General features: G+C 37.1%; 1 protein-coding gene across 3 annotated transcripts; it reads right to left on the reverse strand.

Moving 5' to 3' along the window:
- Window positions 1-10,598: 10,598 nt before the first annotated feature.
- On the reverse strand, window positions 10,599-23,049 carry LOC109464701. Of its 3 annotated transcripts, XM_019761760.1 has the most exons (9): window positions 22,859-23,049; window positions 22,397-22,480; window positions 19,279-19,359; window positions 18,821-18,865; window positions 17,704-17,760; window positions 15,909-16,128; window positions 11,591-11,654; window positions 10,922-11,005; window positions 10,599-10,799 (listed from the first exon to the last, which is right to left on the reverse strand). In XM_019761760.1, the coding sequence occupies exons 1-9, from the start codon at window positions 22,908-22,910 to the stop codon at window positions 10,614-10,616; spliced, it is 873 nt and encodes a 290-aa protein (XP_019617319.1). In that variant the 5' UTR covers window positions 22,911-23,049; the 3' UTR covers window positions 10,599-10,613. The 3 variants fall into 3 exon arrangements, with proteins under 3 accessions (XP_019617319.1, XP_019617320.1, XP_019617321.1); XM_019761761.1 differs by lacking the exon at window positions 17,704-17,760; XM_019761762.1 differs by lacking the exons at window positions 17,704-17,760; window positions 18,821-18,865.
- Between the last annotated feature and the right edge of the window lie 2,208 nt (window positions 23,050-25,257).

Here is a 25,257-nt window from a genome sequence, read left to right on the forward strand (position 1 = left end):
CCACTGACATGTCAGACACACTCCATGTTGTTGTCATGTACAACTCCCATATCCATAGCTTTATACCTCATTCCAAATGCAAGCCAAGCTATCCATACATGACTACTGGTATATGCTGTAACTCATATACTTTGTGATAATATTTAGTCGTTAAATTGTAGGATATACTAGCCATGTACTATTGATTTTGTGCCATACATTGTAACATATATAACAGTTACATGTACGATTGTCGAGCAAAAAATAAGTTTCATTCATGCTATCTAGAAAACCGCACATATCATCAAGATCCATATTTGTATTTTCATGTCTTTTCAGATGTTAATGATTCAACTGTAAGGAAATGACTGATAACTGAACTTTTTACACTATCTTACTGTCAGTGCGTGTTCGTTGGGCAAGATTGCCAATTGTTATGTGACTTTTGCCCTTTTAACAGCACAATTCTATGGCCAGATAAGTGGCTAACTTTCATAATTGTTTTAATTGTTGACACATTAAGGACGGTAGTTGATAGCAAAAGTGATAACGCACTACTCAAGACATATTTTCCCGCTACCACTTACATGTACACATAATGAGAAGATAAATCAACAAAAACGAATCCAATATAACAGAAATACAGAGGATAATACATATGTAACACAGCGTACTAATTATAAGAACAAAGATGTTGGAAGCACATGACTAATTTTATACCCAATGACAAACGCAATAAAACGGTAGGACACAATGTAAAATTGAGTTATTAGAAGCGTTTTTTTGTGGGTGATAAGAATTGTTGAGGAAACTACACTGAATGTTTAAATTGGCAACGGTTTTCTGCTACTGGCAATCAAATAGTTTCCTTAAAATTCATTTATATAATTTCGTAGGTCCTGATTTGTGTTCTTCATGTTACAAATACCTTCAAATATTTCAGCCAATTGTACTTCTAACTTTTACACAATCAAATGGTTCCTTGTTCACGTCTTTCAAGTGCTCGTTTCTCGACCAGATTCCCTCTTGTATGTTCTTACATGTGTGCAGCACGGAGGTCATTCTCATATCTTAGGTTCTGTAAACAAAAATACAAATGGTCTGTATAATAGCCAAACGATAACAAGAACTAATTGACTTGTACTGGTGCACCAGGATCACTGGTTCTAGTACTACCCGGGTTGACAGTTAACTGGTTCACAATAAAGTACAGTAAATCAGTCATAATTGCCCTGATACAGGTTGTTGAAACATCGTCACTTGTTTAACAAATGGTTGTGAATAACGAAGTTTAATTTGCTATTTAATCATTCACCAACCTGATGAAGAACAAAACAGAGGTGTCCATGTCTATAAGTCTGCATTATCAATTCAGATTCTTGTGGTACAGCCTATCTTTTTATGTTGTTTTATAAAATACCATTATTGTTAGAAAAGGTCAATCTTTGAACTAAATTGGTGTCTGAAATTAACAAGTAACTTACAGTTGTAGCTAAACCTAAAGGTGCTACAAACACAGTCATTTCAGTCGTGCTGGCCCACTCAAATTATCATGATATTGGATTAGATTTGTATCTCCATAAACACCAGGCATACTCATCTTACCTCGCGATAGGCACAGTAGTTTGCAGGGCAAGTTTCTTGTTCAGGACGCCGACTGTTGCCATCCTATAACAACAATTTTAAGTTTTCGTCAAGACCGGATATTTCACTACAACTTACGTGGTACAAAAGTATGTATCCGCACTAGAGCAACTTGGAAACTAACTTTAACATAAAAGAAAAAAAAATTAAGATAACATGTTACCTGGTTCTCCGCATATCTTCCTTCGTCCCTTTGCGGCATAGGAAATGTGCTTATGCATAACTCAGACCTGCCAAGCAGTCCGACTTCTGGCGTAGGAGCATGGTAGCCATTGCCCTGAAATGAAGAACTTGGTAGTCATTGCCCTGAAATATGTAACATCATGTGAATGTGCTAAACTTTGACGACGAATTGCTTGATTGCTTTAATATTATGACGTGAATGCTGGTATTATTGAATGCAATTAAGCAGGCTTGTAGCCTGTATCTTAGCTATAAGATGTAAGTTGTATATGTACATTGAAGTCCGGAAAATGATTCGCTGCAACGGATATTGCCACACCATTGCATACAAGGAACAAATACAGTAGGGCATGTTCTCAGTCTATTTCTAACCAATTATCACAAAAATTGTGTATGTAATAACATGAGGTTAAATCTAGCACTTAAACTTCCTTGGTACTAGTAATTGTAGTGTCACCATGTTCTATACATGTACCTCCATAATGTGGATGTTTTAGGCATGGATAAAGAAAGAAGCAAAGACAGAAACGTAAACGCAATATAAAGTACTTCAAATTACAGTGATAAATGTGTACAAAGGATATGTAGGATAGAACCAGGATAAAACCACGTACATGACCACATGAATGCTGTGCCACATAAATACAGTGGTTAATACTGTGGTTATGTACTTATTTGCAAAGGCACGCCAAAAAAACAAACCTGCATGCGCCGCCAAATCCAACCAAACCCCCTCCATAACTTGCTGACAGACAGACCCATGCCAGAAGTCTATGCAAAACAGAAACATGACTGTACATGCATTTGGTGTAAAAGATGTATATGTTGGCATTGGTAAAAATAAAGCATACAGATGTACAAATAAACTACAGTGTATAACAATTTTACAGGTACAACGTATGGCATCTACTGCTACATCACAAACGTAGTAAGAAGCTTTTTCAATTTTGGTCCATATGTTTGGGAACAGTCCTTGCGTAGTAGATTTCTGAACACAGGATGACCGTTGGTACTTCAACCATTCACCTACAGTTAAACGATTGTAACATGATTTGGGGGGATTTGGCTTATCACTAGTGTTATCCACCTTAATTATTCTTTTGGCTAAAAATCTATGTTTTTTACAGTACAAAACCTATTTCTGTAAATTAGAATTTATAATTTCAAAATAGAAGGGAGAAATCACACAAACATATTGGCAAGTGGGGAAATTTACATCTGTCTTTGTTCTAAACACGTTTGACTCGCTACTATGTATATTGTTGAGACTTTTGAAATTTGTCATTTGATATATGTTGCATGTTTAGAGTCATTATGTTCAAACCGTTATGAACTATATGATTAATGAATTAGTTCCAAGCTTTTCGTACTTCGTATAAGTTTTCTGTAATTTTGTGTTCATTTGTTTTGATTGCTGTACCTGTGCCATGCCTGTTTATGTATGTCATGTTTCTTCTTTCTTGCAATTCATCTTCTCCTGCTTTCTAGACAAATTCTTTTGTGTTCTTTTTGCTTTGAAAATCGTATAAAGTAACGTGAAAACTTAATCTCTTAAACATTAGGCAGTAAGATCTTAACATTTGAAATAAGATCCATACGTGTTTGATTCAAATGAACAAGCTTTTCGTGTTGCGATTCCATGTTGAGTATATGAAAAGTTCCCCCTTGACGTGATCACAACTCAAGTGCATGCAGTGAGAGCATAGTAGTTTTTATCGACTACGCCCACCTGTAGATTTGGGAGAATAAACCCACAGTTTACGGATAAAATGTTCGCCCTTCCTAGATGAAAAAAACACCACGTGGTGCCGAGACCATGCTTGACCCTCTTCCCCTACGCCAGAGCCACTGATTGAAAAGTTCTACACAACGTTAAGATTTATCCATTCTACCTCTCCATGCCATGGAGCAGAAAGTCGCCACTTTATCGCAAGAATGCACCCCAAACCATATACTAGCACAGAAGTAATGGTAAATCTAGCGTACGCTGTTTTGCGAACAACAACATGGCGGTCACCAATGGACGAACCTTAAATTTCACTTTTTATTACGGTGATTCGCGGTGATTTGCACCAGTTCAAATCAAGCATAACTTCACAGCAGATGTTTGTTGAATTTACAGTGATATACATGTCTTATATAGAGTAAATTATATGATTGACAAATTACAAATACCTTTAAAGACACCTGTAAGTACCTTTCAAGGCACGCAGACGACGTTGACGTTCGTCTCCTAGATCATTCGTACTAGGCACATGCGTACTAGGCACATGCGAAAAAATGGTGGCATGATATGCACCATGTTCTTAACTTGATTGAGTTTTTGCTTTGGGGGTCTACACTTCCTGTACTACAATGACTCAGGATAGACACGAAGTAAGAAGTAGGTAAGAAAAATCGTCAAAGATACATGCTGTAATATACCTGTACCAAAAAGTGTATTTTATTCCCGAAGTAAGCCTATATAGCTTGTCAAGAATTAGATGATTTGTACCAGATGGCGTTTGCTTCCTAACCTTTACTTTAGCTGAATACTTAAGATCAATTACTAAACAAATTACCAAACACTGAAACCAATAAAACATCAATACAAATACAAATACAGCGGCAAAGCACCGTAGGTTTTTTTTGCGACGAATCTTACGTCAAAACCGACCCCATAATGTTTTGCAAAAATATAGCTTTTTTGTGACCCTACTTTGTGATTTTTAAGTATATATAGTTAATCTATGAGGGACAATTTGACATAATTAGATGTGAATAATTTCTGATCATTATCATAATTTATGCAACTAAAACAAGATGCCTTCAGGCAACCATGTCGATGACCTTTGACCCCAAGCACATAGGCAACTAGGTGTGGGGTCACATTTTTTTTAGTTTTCTGAGTCAACATGTTGAGGTAATTCAAATGTGTAGACCACAGGAAGAATAGCCTCTTATGAGGCTAATTGTGGATCTGAATAAAACTGAAACTGAAAATGGCAGCAGAAAACTCAAGCAAATATATTACCTGGAAGAAAATCCAACCTCAGTAAAAACGTGTGAGAACATATATAACATTAATTATACAAACAAACTCATAGAAGGAATTTCGTTTTCGACAAGAAATGTCAAAATGGCACATATTTATGTACGCCTGGGAGTCAGAAGTAATTTGTAAGCAGCACGTTTGTTGAACCAAAACTACATGTAAGTATAATAGAATCGTTTTGGAAATACAAAGTTCAATTTCTGACAAAATGTTTGACTGACCTGTGACCACTTCCTCTCTTATTCAGTGGAGCAAAGCGTTGTTTAACAAGCGTTTAAAACCAGAAACCCGACCACAGCTTCCTACCCTTTTGCCAGATGAATGTCAGGTATGGTATAACATTACAAATCAGGTGTTTAAACTTGACATTGCCTGTTTTGAGTTTTGTTTTGAGCTTAAGATAGCAGAAACTAACATGAGGGAGGAAGGATTAGACAAGACATTTCTGTATTACAGTCGAAATCTTATTACCTCTAATTATTCTACAAATTTGTACAATAAGACTTTTACAAATTAAGACTTAATGAATTCAATGAACAACATGATTTTACTGTTAGCCAGGAAAAACCTTTGTGTTTGACTCTTAAAGTAGATGAATTCAGCTATTATTTGAGGAAAAGAAAGTCAGACTTCCATTCATTTTTAAAATAAAATGCTCCAGATTTAAACATAAAAAGGTTCCCAATAGCATGGACCATGTCAGTATTAATTAATGTTTATGACCATATGTTTATTGATGTTTATAACCAAATTGTAACACTCTTGTAACTAAATTTGTCAGAAAACTGTATGGTTCAAATCGCCTCTGTCAATCATCACCCTGAACAAAAACTACTTACCCATTCTTATCGGATCTGCCACAGCCATTTCTCTTTTCATCATCTTCTCCATTGTAGAGACTCAGTGAGAGCATCAGTTACGCTGAAAAAACGACATCTATTAGTCGTTGCTTTGGTGCATCAGTATTAATGGAGATGGAGTGACAGCTTTCCCTAAGAAGGTACGGGAACATGTGGTACATATTGTGACTTATAATATCTTTATTTTATCTTTATCATTGTGTGTGAGTGTTCTAACAAAGGACAATCTCATGTGTGTGTGTGTGAGTGTATGTGTGTGAGTGTATGTGTGTGTGAGTCTTAAAGTGAAGGCAAAACGGACTGAATCAGAGACTTTTGATGCCTTTTGAGCATTTTATTACGGTGCAAAAGGGAGATAACAAACGAAAATACCCTATAGTGTAATACGTGACGTAAAGTGAACACCTTTTAATTGCCGACATTATGATCGTTTGATCATCCTTGTGAATATCCTACAAGATATATTTTAACTAGCATATTTTAATTAGCATATGTAAAGTGACTATTATTTTGTATTAGTGTGACACTGATCTCCTATGGGAGGAAATAAAGAGAAAGAATGAAAGAATGAATTTTTATTAACGTACTTGTCTTGCGACTTTTGTCGCCCAGCCCATATGGGCTTATAAGACACCAAAACATAAACATAAACATAGGTACATAAACATAAACATAGGTACATAAATCATATAAACATAAATTCAAGTCCGAATCAAAAGGTCAGACTGGAAACATCAAATGAAATTAAAGAACTTAATGCAAAGTTGTACATAACATAATCGGTACATAAGAGTCAAAAGTGCACAAATTCAACTCAAATTGTCAAAAGAACATGAATGCAACTCAGAAGTATATAAGGTCAATGAACTTAAATATGTGAACGAGTACCATTTCGCCATGGAACTGTTTGCAGAGACTATGTGTGAATGTCGCATAAGGTTTTAGCTTGGTTAGTGTGTTTGCAATCATGTTTTATGGCCCATTTCTTCCTGAGAAGTCGTGTTTTTTTACCGATGGGCTTGAGTTGTGTTCCCATGACCATGCTTGAAATGGCACCAATACAAAAATGTTTCCTACCAAACCATCCAGAAATTGGACGTTAACAACCCGTGTTAGAACACTGAACAAAACTTATTTGTATTGTAATTTGAGCCTTTACACTTTGTCGGCATAAATGTACAAAAGTGAGCTAAACAGAACAGTTTTTAGCACTTTATCAAACAGAGTTATAGTGTCCTTTTGCATATTTTCAATGTGATTTTCTTTACTTGCCTTGGGAGAATAAAGATCTGTGCATTAAATTTTCCCTTTGTGGTGTTCACGGTATTTGTTGACAACGCACGCAGCGTCACACTCCTTTGCAACAAACAAAATAGAAATTTGAGCAGGCCAATGTCGTCCAGAACACATAACTGACTCCGCGCACACAATAGACATTGTTATTCAAACAAACTGACCCACGGAACGTTGCTAGTGCAACCGTGCGGCATGGCAACCGTACCGCCTACGTACTGTTAACACAACAAAGTCTAACAAAGGACAATTTTATGATCTAGTCGACGTTACCTGATTTGTCTTTCTCGCATGTATTCTTTACTGTCATCAACACTTTAGTCAATACATATGGCATTGACAGAATGTTCAACAACATTCATAATAAAGTGACGAGTGTGATGGACAAGTTGGCTTAAATTGATGGAAGCAGGAAGTGAAACGAGAAGTAGAATTTTCAGTCTTGAAATTCGTCAAAGGAAGGTTTGCATGAAGATTTGCGTACTTCGTGTGATCAACTTTTCCCCTAATGAAATTTTTGAATACGCAAATATCATTTGTAGGCATTATTACTATTATAAACGTGTCATGAAAATGGAATAAGTTCAGGTTTAAATTTAAGGGGAAGTCAACCGTGCATACGTGGTTATATGATCCGTCCTAATGGTTAATAATTTAAGGAAATGGAACTATATAATCTGAACCTAAACTTTGTTCATCAGCCATTGGTAGTTTTTCTGATCGCCTTGTTGGAAATTATTTAGATTCAAAGAGAGTGAGGTTTGGGGCCAAGTTGGCAACTGATCTACCAATAGTTCTACTGAGACATTATACGGTATGTTAGCGTTTAAACGTATTTTTTTACCGTACGAACCAAACTAGTGAGGCCGCGCGCGGATCGAGAGCTTGCGCGCGCAGGCGATTGATTCCCCGTCCTCTCGCCTTGTCCCGAGATCTGCCGGCAACTCAGATCCGTCCCACCAACGATGGATAGTGGGACGTGAGACGGGGTATCACTCGACTGCGCACTTGTATAAGCTGTTCGCACGCAGCTTCAGGAGTTTGGTTCCCAGGTACCTGAAATTCTAGCTATATCTTCATGTTCCACGAACAAAGAAAGTTGACTTATGTATCACTTACCTCAAGAGGGATTTTCCCGCTCTCCTTTGATCACTTGTCAATAATTCAGCCTTTAAAGATCCCTCAGCACTTACAACAGGCGTCCACTGCACACCCATGTTGTCATATTGTGATAGGTTATTGTCAAAAGTGTAACGTGATATGCCTAGGTCTTTGCTTGCACCAATTCATCTCTTTACAACCATACACGAAGAATGATATCTTTCTTCGTTCAAAGTAGTTGTTGTTTTAAGACTAGTGTTCATTAAACAAGGGGACAAAAAACCACATGTCCAACAACGTTTTATCAACTGCCATATCTTCATTATTCGGTTGCCTCACCAGAAATATGAATATAACTGGATCGAATCAGCAACGTTCCTCTCAAAGTTATGACAGATTACAGAAATAAACTTTTCCTTGCCATTGCGTATATAAATCGCAATAATGAAAATAGATTTGTTCATCTCCTATGTTGTAATGTACATGTAGGCAGTATCCTTATGTATGTAGCACAAAAAATACCAGTACTCTATTGTCTTTTGAGACATGCCCAGGCTAAGGAAATACCAATATTAGGGCTGTCTACTGTCCTAAAAAAGCTATTATCTGTTTCAGAAAATGCTTTAATATAAGTCAACGCCAACTTAGCTGATCCCTATGTGCATAGCAAGCATTTAAATCTGCACCCCATCCAAAACAATAAGGCAGATAGTAAAGACAGCATTAAAACCTCATAAGAATCATAATGCATGGATTATTGAAGGCAAAGTCTTTAAGGTGGAAAGCATTTTATTCAATATTTGTCATTGAATATTAAACTAAATAATTTTCCTCATATAACATTCAATATCAGCATATCTGTCAAATGACTACAAGCCAATTGATTATTACATATTAGTGAAGTATACTACCAACACCTTTGGTTCAAGCTGTAGCAATCAAGCATTTTGAATTAATTCTGTGCATAGATACAAAAGTCATATGTAGATTGAAGTCAACACAATTCCTCCACCATCCATAAATTTCAAAGCAAAAACGGTAAAATGAAAGACTGTATAATACTGCATAAGTTTCAAGTACCAATTGGCACATGCAGTACCATCGGAATGTGATAGATGGTATGGCACATCCTTCTTTTGCATCATCTCTCCTGAATATACCGGTATAAAGAAATAAAAATTAAATCAAAATATTTACAAGTCAATTCTTTTAGCAACTAGGATCCTCAATTAACTTTTCTTTGAAACACTTTTCTTAATCCTTGTCAATAAGTGTTGGTTCATAATGTCCTTGGTTCATTCTAGGAATTCAGTCTAAATTTTAATCCTCTTGAGCAATAATAAGATCATAAACAAAAAAACCTTGCTATGAAAAATTCAAAATAAATTATCTTCTTTAACAGAATTAGCTCTAATCAGTTCCTACTGATGCAAGAAGGTTTGAACTTCTCAACATTTAGCTCCTAGCTTTTATGACAGTTTTTAATTGTTCCTACAATGCTTGTAGTCATTGCATCACGCTACATGTATATAAAGTATAAACAAGAGCTAAAAGTTAGTCAGTCTCTTTGGTCTTTCCTTTCTGGGTTACAAAAATAACTCACTGTTATACAGCCATTGCCGTAGCCTTACCTTCTATATGAACATATTTCTTACCATTATGTAATCTTCAATGCTGGCACTTTATACATGTACATGTCAACAATGCACAACTGTGTCCCTGTTACTTAAAACATCTCTGTCTTATTGACAAACTCTTGTGCCAAGTTTGCATTGTCCAGTAGACCCATATTGCATATTCAAAATCTACTAACATTCTCTACTGACCACAGTCTATGGGCACTACACAGAAAAACTTTCCTTTTAAAGTTTCTTTATGTATTGCCAAGTGCAGTTTTCATCAATACAAAATCAATGCCAGATTTAATTTTTAAACATGACAATGATGTGCTATGTCTCCATATGTAGAATGATACTACAAACAAAATGGATTGCACTGAAATACTTTTAAAAAGTGACAGTATGACATCTATAAAAAAAACTTCAACCAGTGTATTAGAAAACAAAATGAAGGCAAGTTTGATGGCTGATGAGCATATCAATGCTGACCTTCCATGATAGTTAGTCATTGCGATGAGCATCATTTCATTCTTTAACAAAGAACACCATTATTAACTGCAAGCTTTCTTAATTGAATTATTATACAATGTACTGCACATCATTCTTCCAAACACAATCTGACAACATGTTATGGCACAATTAAAAAGTATAAAGTTACTGGAATGCAGGCATCTGTAAAGGCAATGTAGGGAAACTACACCAGTTGAAGGGACAACCGTCGAATATTCGATTCCACTTCCAGGGTTTTCTAAAACCCAGCAGACTGACACTACAAACTGTTTTTCTCATCTCAGAACCCCCCTTTTCTTTTTGGATTGCATTGAAATGTGCAAGATCTATACTGCCACAATTCAAATTCTCATAATCCATACTATATGACCATAGTTTATTGCTTTTGCCTCAGTAAGCCAGCATCTCATCATCACTGGGTTCCTCGTCACTTGGTTCATCGTGAAACTCCTTCACTACGAAGTCTTTAGGGATGGTTCCCCGTTCTCTCTCAGCGCTGACTTTCCTTCCTCTGTCCCTGTCTGACTCTGGGAGACCAGACCTGATGTGATCTTGGTCCTCTTCATCATCATATATCTGTAAGTAGAAGGGTACAGAGTTAGAACAAATGCACTACTCTGAACAAACGCACACACGTGGCCACCCAAAGCAATACTTCCATACCCATAAGTAACAAGTAGAAAATGTGTGTCCCTTACCCTGAGCACCCCTACATGGTGGTCCAGGTTGTCTGTGGTAAATGGGTCTTCTGCCTCTATGACGTCATCTGCTCTTATGGACAGCTATCAGAAACATGTTTCAGAAACATAATTCTAAAATACATGTAATGGTATTACAAAAACATTTCAGTACTAAGGTTTACATGTAATTAAAAACTATGGCCAGAAAAATGTAACAATCTGACACATTACTTTACACTTACATCACTATAATCAAGGGAACTTAGTGTTTGCAGTACAGTCAAACCTACCAAGGTGACCACCTCTTCAAGCAGGCCAACTGGCCATGGTGACCGCTTTTTCTCAGTCCCAAAAAATTGACAAGCATTAAGCAACCTGTCCAAGGTGACCACGACCACCCTGAGTTGGGTCTGCTCAAGGCCTGATACCTGCCCATGGTGACCATATCATTTTCCATCATGTTGATTATTGATGATAACTAATGAGAAATCATAGAGATACCAGCCAGTTTGCCTCGACTGCTGTATGTTTTTGTTCGATGTAAATTGTTTCAAGTGCCACCCTCCCCACATGCATTTACAGCATTCGACATTAGAACATCTTGACTTGGAAACCATTTACAATGTATGCCTCAGTCATGTTGTGATCTGAGGCGACCCTCTTCAAGAATAATCACAGTGCTCTTACCTTTGCAGGAGGTTTTGAGGTGTGCTTCCTCTTGGCTTCTTTCCGACCGAATGACACTGAGTTACTGTGTGAAGAAGTTGGGCAAGAACCAACACATCATAATATTGACTTCTGCAACCCTAATAGCAGGACCCAACTTTTTGTTATAATGGCGAAGAGCTTCTTCACTTCAATTTTATTCAGGGATTGAAGTGTTGGCAAGAAGTTTATACATGTGCATAGTCATGAGATAGGAGGGACAGCATGGTGAAATTCATTATGGATGAAATGAGAATCAAAGATAAAGCATATGCACAGATTGTATGTTATATCCCCCATTTGCTTCTTTTCACTACAATGTTAAACCAAAACCAAATGTTAAATGCAAATCAGTATGTAATCTAAATGTAATGGACAGCATTTTGCAGAAATTTTCAGTTTCAACAAATACCAAGCAACATCAGGGCTTCAGCCTACATGTACATTTCGGTTTTCTCGTACCTCAACAATTCATCAATTACTCAAACCCCAACAGTACAAAAGCTTATGATGTTGAAAAATATTATTTTATTTCTGTACACAGTTTACTTGGTCTCGTATGAAATGCAGTTATATATTGGGGAAAGAAATAGTTGATTTATGAGGATTTTTAAATTTTATCACTCAAGGCATGCTTCCCTCCTTTCTCATGACATCATCACAGTATATAATATTTAAAAAACATGTATTTTATGTTGAAATAGGTTATGTTTATTGCACAAGTCCACTTGTTTCTTGATGTTGACACCATGCGCTGAAGAACAGTCCATTCCCATGCAAGGTCCAGTTGTTAAGAAAATGTGAACACAGTCACTCATTTAATTTCCTATCTATTCAATATCATGCTTTAGCTCTTTACAGTGACTTGCATTCAAGACAGCAGTCTATGTGTCAAGCAGCATTTATTTGGCAAACAACAAGAAGGCACAGGGGAAAATACTTATTCATAATAATTATGATGGATACAGAACATGCTATGGACAGGCTCATAATTCAATTTTTATACAGACACTATAGCATATATATGTGTATTTTACTTGTTTGTAAAACACCTAACGTAAAGTCTCAGAGAGATTTAAAAAGTCTTTCTTCCATGGTACAATACTAAACCATTGCTAAGCTAACATATTAAATTTTTGCACAGGATAGGTTGTGCTAATAGCTATAGTAATCATTATTATATTGCTTTCGTTCAAATTTTGATAAAAGATTTTTATAGCTATATAACATATATCTCTACAGGTGCAGCTTTTTACTGATACACACAACTTTCGACAATGACAAAACTGCTATTTGATAATGATCATACTAATGATGCCTACAGGTGCACATACACTGTTAGCTAACATTTCCAACTGACATCTGAATAAAGTACATTTAGGGATACAACTGCAGCATAACAATTCAAGGCAGCACCTAACGTCATAATGCTCACCCAGCAGTCACAAATAATCTTCTAATACTGCAGTATGTAAGGGTGACATGGAACATAATTAAATGTTGTGAGTTACTTTATCAATCATTCTTTAGTGAAACTCATACATGTATAAAAGCAACCCTGTGAAGATCCTATCATTTACACATTTTCATGATGTTCTTTAGAATCAATAACTAATTAAGAGTGAGTCAATTACTTAATGACAAGCACTGGTAATTACAAGTAAGGCCATGTTGATTTGATTATATGGATGACATCCGCGCGCGCATGAATTTTCGGCCGTTTCCCCCCAAAAAAAGTTTTCAACCATACTGTAAATCGTACAAAACAGTTGCAAAATGAGCAAAAATATACCATAAGTTACAAAAAAATTAAGAAAAACTATACCGATGTCGTAGAATGCCAAAATCAAACGAAAAAAGACGAAATTGTAAAGAAATGAACTTGAAGACTAGATTATTCGCCAAACCATATTCTGTGCCATTTGCTCAACCCTCATGACCACGTAGATGTCATAATGAAAAGAACTTTTTTTTTGCAAAACTTTTTTTTTATTCGCACGCGCGCATCAGTTTTGGGGCTCCTGGAGGATGTCATCCATATGATCAAATCAACATGGCCTAACAAGGACATTATGTAGTACAATGTCCTTGCAAGTAACTACGCCACATTTGGGGAAACCATGCTTTTCATCACTCAAACTCTGATTGTCTGCATATCTGACCTGATCACATCCAGTAGAATTTCAAACCATTCCATTTTTACACGTTATACTACAACACTCACAACAACATTTACTGATTTTTGATGCTACATTCAATAAATGTTTCGTATGACATAACAAAGGCATTTTAAACAGAGGTGGAGACAAGATGAAACCAAAAACATGCAAGCAAACTGAAAGAAAGGCATGCTTAAAGAAAACAGAATACTCAAAGGGGTTTGTTTTACCACAGTTTGTTCAGAAAAGTCAGGAAAGAGGGAGAGGCCGCAACAGGTCCTATGTCGGCCTAAATAGAACAGAGGAAGGAAGGGTATAAGTGGGATATAAAGATAGAAAACTTAAAGAGAAAAACTAAGTTTTCAAAATAAATACTAATGCGACAAAACTTTCTTTGGCATTGTCACTTTTTTCTTAATTGGCAATACTTGAAGTTCACCTAGGTCATTATCTGTTTTGATCTGAATCATATTTATTAGATTTATCACTCAAATCAAATAACCTGGCAGTATGAAATATGCATCTTGATCATTGCCTTTCATAATTAAAAAGTAAGGCTGAAAAGAAGAGACCACAAAATTGGATATTCATTATCAACATTTAATTACTGGCATGCAGATTCGTACAGAATTTAACATTACAGACTTTTTTCAGACAACAAATCTTACATCCTGATACATATTAATTTTAAGGAATTTCAACATTTCTGGAAAGGTTAATTTTCAGAAAGCTGGAAGAAGATCTACTGTATGATAATTGTTGGAAAAATTTTAGTGACTACATCCCAAAATTTGAAAATGTCTGAATTTTTTAAAGAATTTCAAGCCTCATCAACTATGTATAGCTGCTCTTAAAACTTTGGGGGACAACTTTGTTCAACAACAGCATATTGCAAAATTTAAATTAACTGAAATCACATTTTGAATAACGCTATATATGCCAGCGAACATTTATATGCAGAAATTACTTACAGCAAAATATACTCTCCTAACTCTATGTACAATAAATCTACAAAACCAACACCATACTTTCAATCATGACAATGAAATGTACCCATTTGGACTCCGCCTAAGAATAATCATCCTTGACAAAAACATCAAATAACACATAAGAGAATTTTTGAAAGTGATTGTCGGTAGAATTTATATCAGCAAGTTATTAGCAGGTAATATGTCTACATAATCACAATATGATATGCATTATTCAACACGAAAATACAATAGAATAGCATGAAGTTACAGATTCAAAATCTCAGACCAACTAATATGTCATGAAGAAAAGGAGGGAAGCATGTTGTCTACTTGAGTATTGAATCTCATTTTAGGATGTTCTTTTCAAGTCTCCTACATACATGTATTTAACGGTTACCCTTTTGCTACAGACTACGTTTTCATTCCAACTAGTTCCCCTTAGTAAACTTAACCTTGACAAAATGTCTTGCACTAAAGTTAGAAACAACTTGTCCTTGTACAATTGCAAGGAAAATTTCAATCCAATGGCAAGCACTAAATAGTTTTGTAATGTCATAGATGTTAGTTGAAAATCGGTCTTACAATTGTCAAACTTCTTTGTAAATTCTGCTGAAGACTTTGGTATAGTTGAGAGCTGTTTGTCTTACTACATTTGTGTCTTTATCATTTCCATAGCAAAAACCAAGCCTTTACATTGGAAAAACTGGAAAATAGCGTCAGCAAAACGACCCTAAAAACTGCTTTTGCGTGCTGTTGTTACTGCTTCTGCTCTGCTTTCATTGAAGTAAATCATAAGACAAATATGACTGCAATGATTTTAGAAGAAATGCAAGTAGTGCTGACAACATTTTGTGACAAAGACAGGCCTGAATATACCCAAACCATGTGTAGAGGAAAGTTTTTCATATAGCAAAATGCAATTTGTATCCCCTTCAAACTTCAAATCAGTGGGCCACTGTTAAAACTAAATTAAATACAACCCATGCTAGATTCTAGATTGCTTTTTTTGTTGAGTATATCCCATCAAAGATCTCATTTCTCTTCATTTCAATTTAAACTTTTTTTGGAGCCAAAGATGGGTATGAAACGACCAGTGAGTGTACAATATCACCAACCAGAGCAATGTACTGTAGGCACTTTGTCGTGGAGACTGTCAGTTGTTCTACTTACAACGTGTGGTAGTTTGGAGAAGAGCGGGACTTCCAAAACTTGCAGCCGAAGAAGATGAGAGCTATCAGGCCGCCGCAGAGGACGATACCCCCAATGAAGCTCGCGGCGTCAAAACCTCCTTTCTGTGGGCTTTTTGTTGGGCCTTCTGTCGGCTGGGCAGTCGTTTTTGAGCCTGGCTTCGTGGTCGGTTTTGCCGTGCTAGGGTTGGCTGTAGTGTTGGCTGGAAGATAAAATACACTGTATAAACACTGCTACATGAGGCTAAGCACACGCATCATGATCATGTATGGCACCTATCAATATCAACCCTGAGGAGGGTACAGGCAGATAGTTGTTGATGACATGGAAGCTACATGTAGTACATGAAAACCCAGAGTAGTCGTCAGGAGAAACCTGTTTTAATCTGAATACAGTTGTCCTTGATAACAAGGATGAACTGAACTGAACTGAAGTTGTCCTCTAAGCCTTGCTGGTCTTGATCATAGGGTGTCAAATTCTACTGCCTGCCTATACTCTCCCCACTTTGATTCACATGTACACTCAAGAAATAGCAAAGAAAACAAACTTGATGGGGTGAGTGGCAGTGTGGCCCTTACTGCTGCTGCTAGAGTTTTTGTCTGTTGTAATATTTCTTTATGTGTTTTATGAAATAGTTCCAAAAACATTTGTTAACCCATACTAGATTAAAACATGGATACATGCAAGACATAACCAACACCACATGTAAACTGAACAGTTAAATACAGTGGCAGGTTTTCAACTGAATAAGACTAAGAGAAAAATAACGAACAACTTTGAAATAAAGAGTTTGAAATAAAAGACCCTTGACTTTGTTGGCAACTAGGAAAGACGTATAAACTATACCAAGAAATGTCATGCGAAACTTTAGTATCAGCATTATAAACATTGACAGGAATGACTGCCTTTAAAAACAAGTCAGAGTTAATTTAATGCTTGAAACACCAAGACTAGTGGTAAATTATAGAACATCAATTTGGCAACAGATTCTACAGTCATGTATATTTGTTGATCTTTACCACATTGTAGAGCAGCTGAATCTGAATGGAAACAATTTAGACACAAAGAAAAGACAAAGGAACACTGAAGACCCTTGTCCCGGCAGTAACTGTTAGTAAGTTTGATGCTGCTGCTGCTACAAGTAGCTTGGAAAGTAAAACAGTTACAGTAAAAATTCAGTTACTTCTTGTTCATATTGTATACCTTGCTTTAGCCCTTGCTTGCCAGGCCCTAGATGTAAAAACCAAAATACAGAACATCCTATTCAATTTTTCAATTGACATTTGACCAAATCATTCTAACTTCTCATCTCTCATGAGTACAAGTACAGGTACATACAAAACATCCTCTGGTAGATCTGTTGATTTCTTGAAATTAAAAGATATGAGATTCATGCATAACAGACACTTTGGCTACATATACATGTACATATTTATACATGACACACGTGTACATGCACAAGTGACAATGGGAGATTTGTCTTCGACATTCTGCACTTAAGTGTATTGAGAACAATATCAATCATTGTCATAGTACACATTGAAAAAAAGAGATCTTGTGTTGGATGCCACTTAGCTTGACTAAACCACACTCCACGAAGGTTGCTGCCCCCCAATCATTAACCTCCAGCAAAGAGAGCTTGTTGTGTAATACAGGCTAGATATGCCACCTAGACATGCTCACACACCCAATGCCCACCCCACATACAGCATCTATCAACCACCCCCCTCTGGATTTCCATTGAGAAGTGCCACAACAGACAAGGAGGTGCCATTACCTGGAGTAGTGGGAGGCAGGGTGGTCGGCCCTGTTGTACCATTGGGGGTTGTTGGAGCTACACAGAGAGCAAACCATCACCAAGCATTACACACCACAGTATAGTTAGGGACTAATCAATTGTCTGGCCCACTGACATTAGATAGATATACAATGTGCAACAAATTGCAAATGGGCTAACCGGAAATTGGCAAATGTTGTTACTGTTATCGTATATCTCTCAGCAGGCCATATATATATATTTTATGTACATGTATCCATAGATTTATCATTTTAGAGCTTCCATTCCTTGTTTGTCAATTTCTTGTGGTTATTCTGGCATGTGCATATACTAGTATATTGCCACTGTATTGCATGACAGAAATGTTTCTTCTCTACTTTACAAAGCCAAGTACAATTTAGTAAGTCAATACAATATTCAAGGCCAGTCCTTGCAGCATACTTACTACCTTATGTCAGTGAGCCTTGCTGTTAGTTATGGGAAGACATGCAGACATTGTACATAACAAGACATTATATAACATTGAGCAACATGCTTAAAACAAAATGTACATGCATTATTCAAGACAGGCAACAGGACAGAATAATCATGAACAATATGCTATCTATTCCACAGACTAGACTTTCAATAGTATAGTTACTCAAATCACTGCTGACATACACATGCAACAATACAATATACAGGGCTCAAAATACATGTACTAGGTGCACATGCACCTTTAGTTAGTGCACCCAAATTTGGAGTCGTGCACCCAAATACAATGTACTTTCCCAGATTTATGTCAATATAATGTAAAAATGTTAAATGTACTGTAGTGTAGCATATACCTTTATAGATATTATAGTATTATAGATATTCTTAACATCCAAGTGTCAGAAAAATGATAAAATCATTGTTAATTGTACTTTTCTTTAGAAATGAAAAATAATTAGTTTTTTTATGACATTCTACTTTTTTCATATGGTGCACCCAAAAAATTTTTAGGTTGAGTGCACCAGTGCACCTATTCCCAAAAATGAATGCATGCCAAGCCCTGGTAAACTGTATGTCAAGAAAGAACCCTCTGGTTTATACTCAGAAATGTATATAACTGATATAATTCATAAGCCTTAGTTACCTGGAGTAGTGGGAGGGATAGTCGTGTTTGGAGCAACTGTCACGGCTATGTAAGAGTGAGCCATCACCACATATTACACCACACCAGGGGGAGGGCACATGTCCATGCAAACAGAAGGAAAGAAACAGTTCAGTTAGCATTCAATTAACCTTAGCCTGTTTCCTTCTCAATATGTTAACTGGAGGAAAACATATTGTTTATGATCAGTTTTCTTCTCTTCTTCTCCAAACAAGTAAGGTCAATGACCTGAACCAGACGTCTGTCACCATGGTAACTAGTGTTGGATTACATCATGTTGCAATTTATAGCAGGAGAGATTTAGACTCCTGTCACCATATATGTGAATGACTTTTGTGTTTTCAAACAAAAAATCAAATTCAAGACTACACAGTTCTGAGATCTTACGCTGCCATATCATACTAATGATAATGTACTTTTACATGTAAGGACATCCATACCTGAACATGCAGTGATATTGACTGGGCTTTCACAGGTCTGGGACTCATTTCCTCGTGTCGCACACTTGAGCACATCTGTACCTAAAACAAGAAAATCAGAAAATGCAAATATTTTGCATCTATGAGTATGAACATATGTAACAAATTTAATACATCCATGAGTGGGATACAATTGCACACATCACAAAAATATCATTTGCAAGAAGTTTTTGATGGGCCTGACTAAATCTATGATCATTAAACATTTGGTAGATTTCTAATACAATGTATAAAAAATACAATATTTATGTTTTTTGTCTTCAAAAATTTCTTAAAATAGATGGTATATAATACACATCCCCAGTGGAAAGATAGTAACTAATATACAAATGTACTATTGAATCATGATCAAAATCATGGATCAAGATTATATCCCAGAAGAAAAAAAAAATGCTGACAGTTACATAAAAACCTTTGGCTAATTTATTTGGTTTTGGTAACTACGTTTGATTAAAGCCTTTACTAGTACTAGTAGTTTGATATAGTAATCATCAACGTCATAGACTTGGAATTCACACAAACACTTAACAGTGTGGGGAGCAACACAAATATTGACACACAGGAACTGTTGGGCAGCTAAAACAGGAACTTATAAATTACTCACTGCCATATGATCATGTTTGTCTAGGTTCAGTGTGCAAAACTCAGTAAGGGCTAGTGCTGTGTACCTAAACACACATTTAGGTTCAGGTCCGCATTCAACTTCAAGTCCTAGGTTTAGGTTAAGTTCTGGACTCGTAAGTCTGGACCTAAACCCATGGCATATACAAAATTGCATGTTGGCAACCTTGAAATGTTGTTTGGGTAAAACTTGGGTCACATAACATGGAGGCAGATACTTGACAATGCCCGATGGCAATGTTTTCATCATTTTGCAATCTAGGGAGGGTTTTAGATGGTTTTGAAAGAAAAGGGGTACAGTATGTGACAAGTTTTTTTTGTAATAAGTCCAGAATCGGTTCTTGACTTTTAGTTTTTTTTTTACTTGAACCTAAACATTTTTACAAGTCCGGAACCGGTCCAGCAAACCAGTACACAGCAACGGCAGAAATATTAACCGCACGAACACACACCGTTTTACCCTAAGCTTCAGAAAACGAAACGATCAATTGCAGGATTCCAGGATTCAGACTAAGCATGACACGTTTTTAGGCAAGCCAACAATCACATGCTATTTTGAGCACAGCTCATGTTACATTTGCATTACATGTTTGAGTAACTTGTAAAGCTTTTCTGGCAAGCATACGAGAAAGGCAAAAATTGCCCAACAGTGTGCTACCTGATTTCCTTTTATTTTTTTAGGGCTTCCTTTTCCTCAAAATTTTAAGAATAGGGGTGCTGCTTAAAGGTTTGATTTTTCTATGACAGTGGAATATATATGTTACAAATTGCACTACAATTATTCGGGGCAAATTTCAACAAAACAGATGGCAACCTTTAGACTATGTATACTATCCAATAGGGTTCGATAAGAGGTGCTTCCATGCATGAGAACGAGACTTTTGGGACATCTGAATTTACAGGCAAAGTCAATAGCTCCTAGATAAAGCAATAAACTGGTGATTGCCGCCACAGACAGAAAATGTGTTTCGATCAAGCATTTCAGGTTGACAAATTGTAAAAACCGATCCTGACAAATAAAATCTAGAAATTTATACAGGGATTCATCTAATTTCTAAATCTAATATTACTCGTACATTTTCCTTCTCAATTTGTATTAATGCATACATTTATGCCAGAACTTTTGAGTCTTCATACATGTGACTTCTTTGCCAACTGGAACTGGTATCATTTGAAACTTCCATTTTATCTTAATGACCTTCAGTGCACATTAGTTATTAGGATTTAGGAGGAATTTCCACCTCAGTGACATATCAGATAGCAGCACCTATACTTTGAACTTCAGTGATTACTAAAGTGTGAAATCACTCTTGCAAACCCAACCCCATGAGAGAGGAGATTTTATCCATCCACAGGATGAATCCATCTTCTTGAGAGGCAGATAAGGGAGGCAAAGAGGGGGTATTTATGACACTGACCTCTACAGATGGGGGTCAGTGATAAATAGAGCTCACCAGAGCTCGGGCAAAGGGCCAGGACCAACACAAGATTGGAACAGGCAATACATTTGCCGGGACCACCTCAAAACTTGTAACACTCCCTACGGCTACATGTACTTCAGTACATAGTTACTGTAATACATTTAGGTCCTGCTTGTGGCTTATTTGCTTTCTTGCACTTACACCAGCAGACACAGGGATCCAATTTATAGGGGTACCTAGGAGACAATCAATCCTTGTCTACCATAAGTTAGCTTGTGGAATATCTACAGTAGTGCCCATCACGTTTATAACTAAGTAATAGCACACAAAAATGTTGAGTTGCTAGGAATAGCCATCCTTACTTAAGAACGGGTCAAATACTACAATACAATTTGTCTGGTTAAAATTTAACAAGGATACTGGTGTGCCAAAACAAAGACCTGTGTGTTGAAGTGTACACATTTCCTTTGTCGGATACGATTTCTGTGTGCTCTGTGAGTGAGAACAGCTGATGCAATGAATGATTAACTTGACACAAAATGCTACCAATTAACATTTTGGTGTTCATTTTGCATAAAATATTTTTAAGTCAGCTGTTGATATATATACCATCAAACTTTCTCTATCATTAAGGGTTGAAATGCTTCAAAATACAAAAAGCTTTTTGTATAATATATATATCTGTGTTTAAAATTGACTCCATATTTTTAAGCAGATACTGGGCACAAAAATATTATTTTCTCAGACACCATGTACATGATGTAGGCCCCAGGCTAATAAAAAATTATCCATCATTGAAATGTGAATATTCGGGAGACATTTATTAAATAATAAAATCAAATTAATTTTTGCAATTTGTGACATGGCTGCATTGGCTCTTCTGTTATATATTTTGGTTGTATAGTCTTTCTCTAACTCTAAGTTCCTTAGAATCCTTCAAAACATTTCAGCAACGTCACGTGTACTATACAAAGCAATTATGCAACGTATCAACAGTCATATAATTTTATGGCACTGACGTAATTATGGATACCTACCAGCTGTGCTCTCTGTTGTGCAGTTCACCCAGCTACAGTTGTTTGTCTGACAGGTGTTACAGTCAGTATAGGTGTTACATGTTTCTGGAGGGGAAAGACACACAAGAAACTGAATGACAACAAGACCAGGCAAAAACAGGTGCATGTAAATTATCCTCAAGTGAGGCTTGAAGTCGAATGGAACACGTAGGCAGTCTTTTACAAAAACATGACACATGTAGATTCATATCAGCAACAAATACTACGTATGTTACAAAATCATGCGGGGTATTCCAAATTAATTAGTAAAACAGGCAAAGAAAAATACTGAATGTTTCTCTTCTTGAGTGCGAAATATAGCAGTCAACATAAAAATTTTCTAGTACGCAAACACTCCTTCCCGGTCAGACTTGTTTCGGCACCTTGTTCGAAAAAAAAGAAACACCCCTGGTCTCCGTTCCGAGCAGATTTCCACGATCTTACCTTGTCCTAGGGCACAAGAAGCGACCAGGAGTACTCCCAGGATCCAGTACATGGCGCTGACGGGGCTGTGGCTGGCGGGAGGAGCAAGTTTTGGGAGAAAACCGGAGAATTTTGGACAGCCGACACTATCTCGTCATGGGGAAAAAGTTGCAGTCGTGGAGGTGACGTCAGTGCGCATGTGTGAGCCGGGGTCATGTGACAGGATGTAACAGGTGGACCAGTCCAACTATAAAACATTTCTACCCAGGAACATTTTAGATTGTATTACAAACTGTTCAAATAAAATGGATTTAAACAACAGAGAACTACAGTCACAGTTCCAGAAACGCTTACCTCTACAGATAGGAATAGGGGGATACCGTTAGGGATAGAGATAGAGGGATAGGGATAGTGGGATAGGGATAGAGGGATAGGGATAGAGGGATAGGGCCCGTTGGGATAGAGGGGTAGGGGTTGGGATAGAGGGATAGGGGTAAAGGGATAGGATGGAGGGATAGGGATAGGGTATAGGATAGGATAGGATAGGATACGGGGATAGTGTTAGAGGGATAAGGATATATAGGGATAGGAAAGAGGGAGAGAGAGGGATAGGGATAGAGGGATAAGGATAGAGGGATTGTAGATAGAGGGGTATGGATAGAGGGATAGGGATAGAGGGATAGGATAGAGGGATAGGGATAGAGGGATAGGGCCCGTTGGGAGTAGAGGGTAGGGTTGGGATAGAGGGATAGGGGTAAAGGGATAGGATGGAGGGATAGGGATAGAGGGATAGGATAGGATAGGATAGGATAGGATAGGATAGGATAGGATAGGATAGGATAGGATAGGATAGGATAGGGTAGGATAGGATAGGATAGGATAGGATAGGATAGGATAGGATTAGCCTGTGTATACAAAGCTCTCGGCCGGAGGTTAATGACCCCCACCCCTAGGGCGGCGGCCGCCAGGAGCGCGATTTAGTCAGGCTAGGATAGGATAGGATAGGGTATAGGATAGGATAGAGGGATAGGATACGGGGATAGGGTTAGAGGGATAAGGATATATAGGGATAGGAAAGAGGGAGAGAGAGGGATAGGGATAGAGGGATAAGGATAGAGGGATTGTAGATAGAGGGGTATGGATAGAGGGATAGGGATAGAGGGATAGGATAGAGGGATACGGATAGAGGGATACGGATAGAGAGTTAGGGATATAGAGGGATAGGGATGGTGGGATAGGGATAGAGGGATAAGGATAGAAGGATAGGGATATAGAGGGATAGGGATAGAGGGATACGGATACAGGAATAGGAATAGAGGGATTAAGGGATAGAGAGACCTGTTATGTCAGTCCTTCCTCAATGTGTGGTAAATCTCGACGAATACCTACTTGCAACTTGTAACGTGATAACTGTTATATACCATGTTTGAACATTTGAAATGCCATATACCATGTATGAAAAATATCTATGTATAGAGACACAACTCTACGTTACGTAGCCAGCGTGCAGACTAATATGAAGCTGACGCAGCAAGAAAAGTTCCAGATACATATTGCATGCCACGTGTGAGGTTTGAATCTAATATTCTCCTGCGACTTTATATTACATTTATATATTAATGAACCACAACACACGTAACCATATATTGAACCCAGCAGCACAACGTCATCCCCTTACAATGAAGTTATTAATTTATTATAGAAGATCCAGGAAATTCTTTATTTATTTTACGAGCGAGAGAAAGTGAACAACACTATTCAGGTCTTTTGTATTTATAACCTTATCGATATCGTTATATGTTAGTATCTGAGTGTGGAGACACAAAATTATGCCAGAAGGCAGACAGCATACATGTTGTATGTAATATAAGGGGTGTGAATGTCGACAGATTGCATTTGGATATTAATTTCTCTTTGACATCATTACACTTAAATATTCATGTACAGCTACTTTATGCCGTAATGATTTCCTTTCGCTTTGCACAGAAATGTTACTTTGGTGTTTTTGTAGGCTAGTGAAACTGGACCAATCTCTTCTTTTTCTTTTCTTTTGTACAGACAGTGGTGCTAAAAAGATATCCTGTATTCTGAATTCAACATAAGATAAATGTTCCAAACCTTTTTACTATCTAATTTCTCGGAGGGATGACTTCTTTTATCATTACGTTGAAAGACTAGTTACGTTTTTGAATTTTGTAAAATACTTCGTTTTCCGTGACTAAAAACTGATGTCACAATCCAGACTGAGTGGAAGACAGTGAAAAGCGGTTACGGACAGGCACGTACAAGGTAGATAATATTCTCAGAAACAGAAAATTGGTCTCCCTTCAGCACTTCAATATACAGTGTGACGCCACGTGTCCCGGGGGCGTCTGAAGCGTCTGAATTTCACTCCCGCAGTTGACTCACTTCACCGCACT

The sequence above is a fragment of the Branchiostoma belcheri genome, unplaced genomic scaffold (genome assembly GCF_001625305.1).
Source record: "Branchiostoma belcheri isolate BF01 breed outbred unplaced genomic scaffold, Haploidv18h27 scaffold14, whole genome shotgun sequence".
Taxonomy (NCBI): Eukaryota; Metazoa; Chordata; class Leptocardii; order Amphioxiformes; family Branchiostomatidae; genus Branchiostoma; species Branchiostoma belcheri.

Bases quoted from the DNA above. Each gene is read 5' to 3' on its own strand.
- LOC109464701 (XM_019761760.1), bottom strand. From the start codon at position 22,910: ATGTACTGGATCCTGGGAGTACTCCTGGTCGCTTCTTGTGCCCTAGGA. The intron at 22,481-22,858 runs GTAAGATCGTGG...TTTCCCCTCCAG, and splicing joins TTCTTGTGCCCTAGGACAAG to AAACATGTAACACCTATACT. The intron at 19,360-22,396 runs GTAGGTATCCAT...TTCTTGTTTTAG, and splicing joins CACAACAGAGAGCACAGCTG to GTACAGATGTGCTCAAGTGT.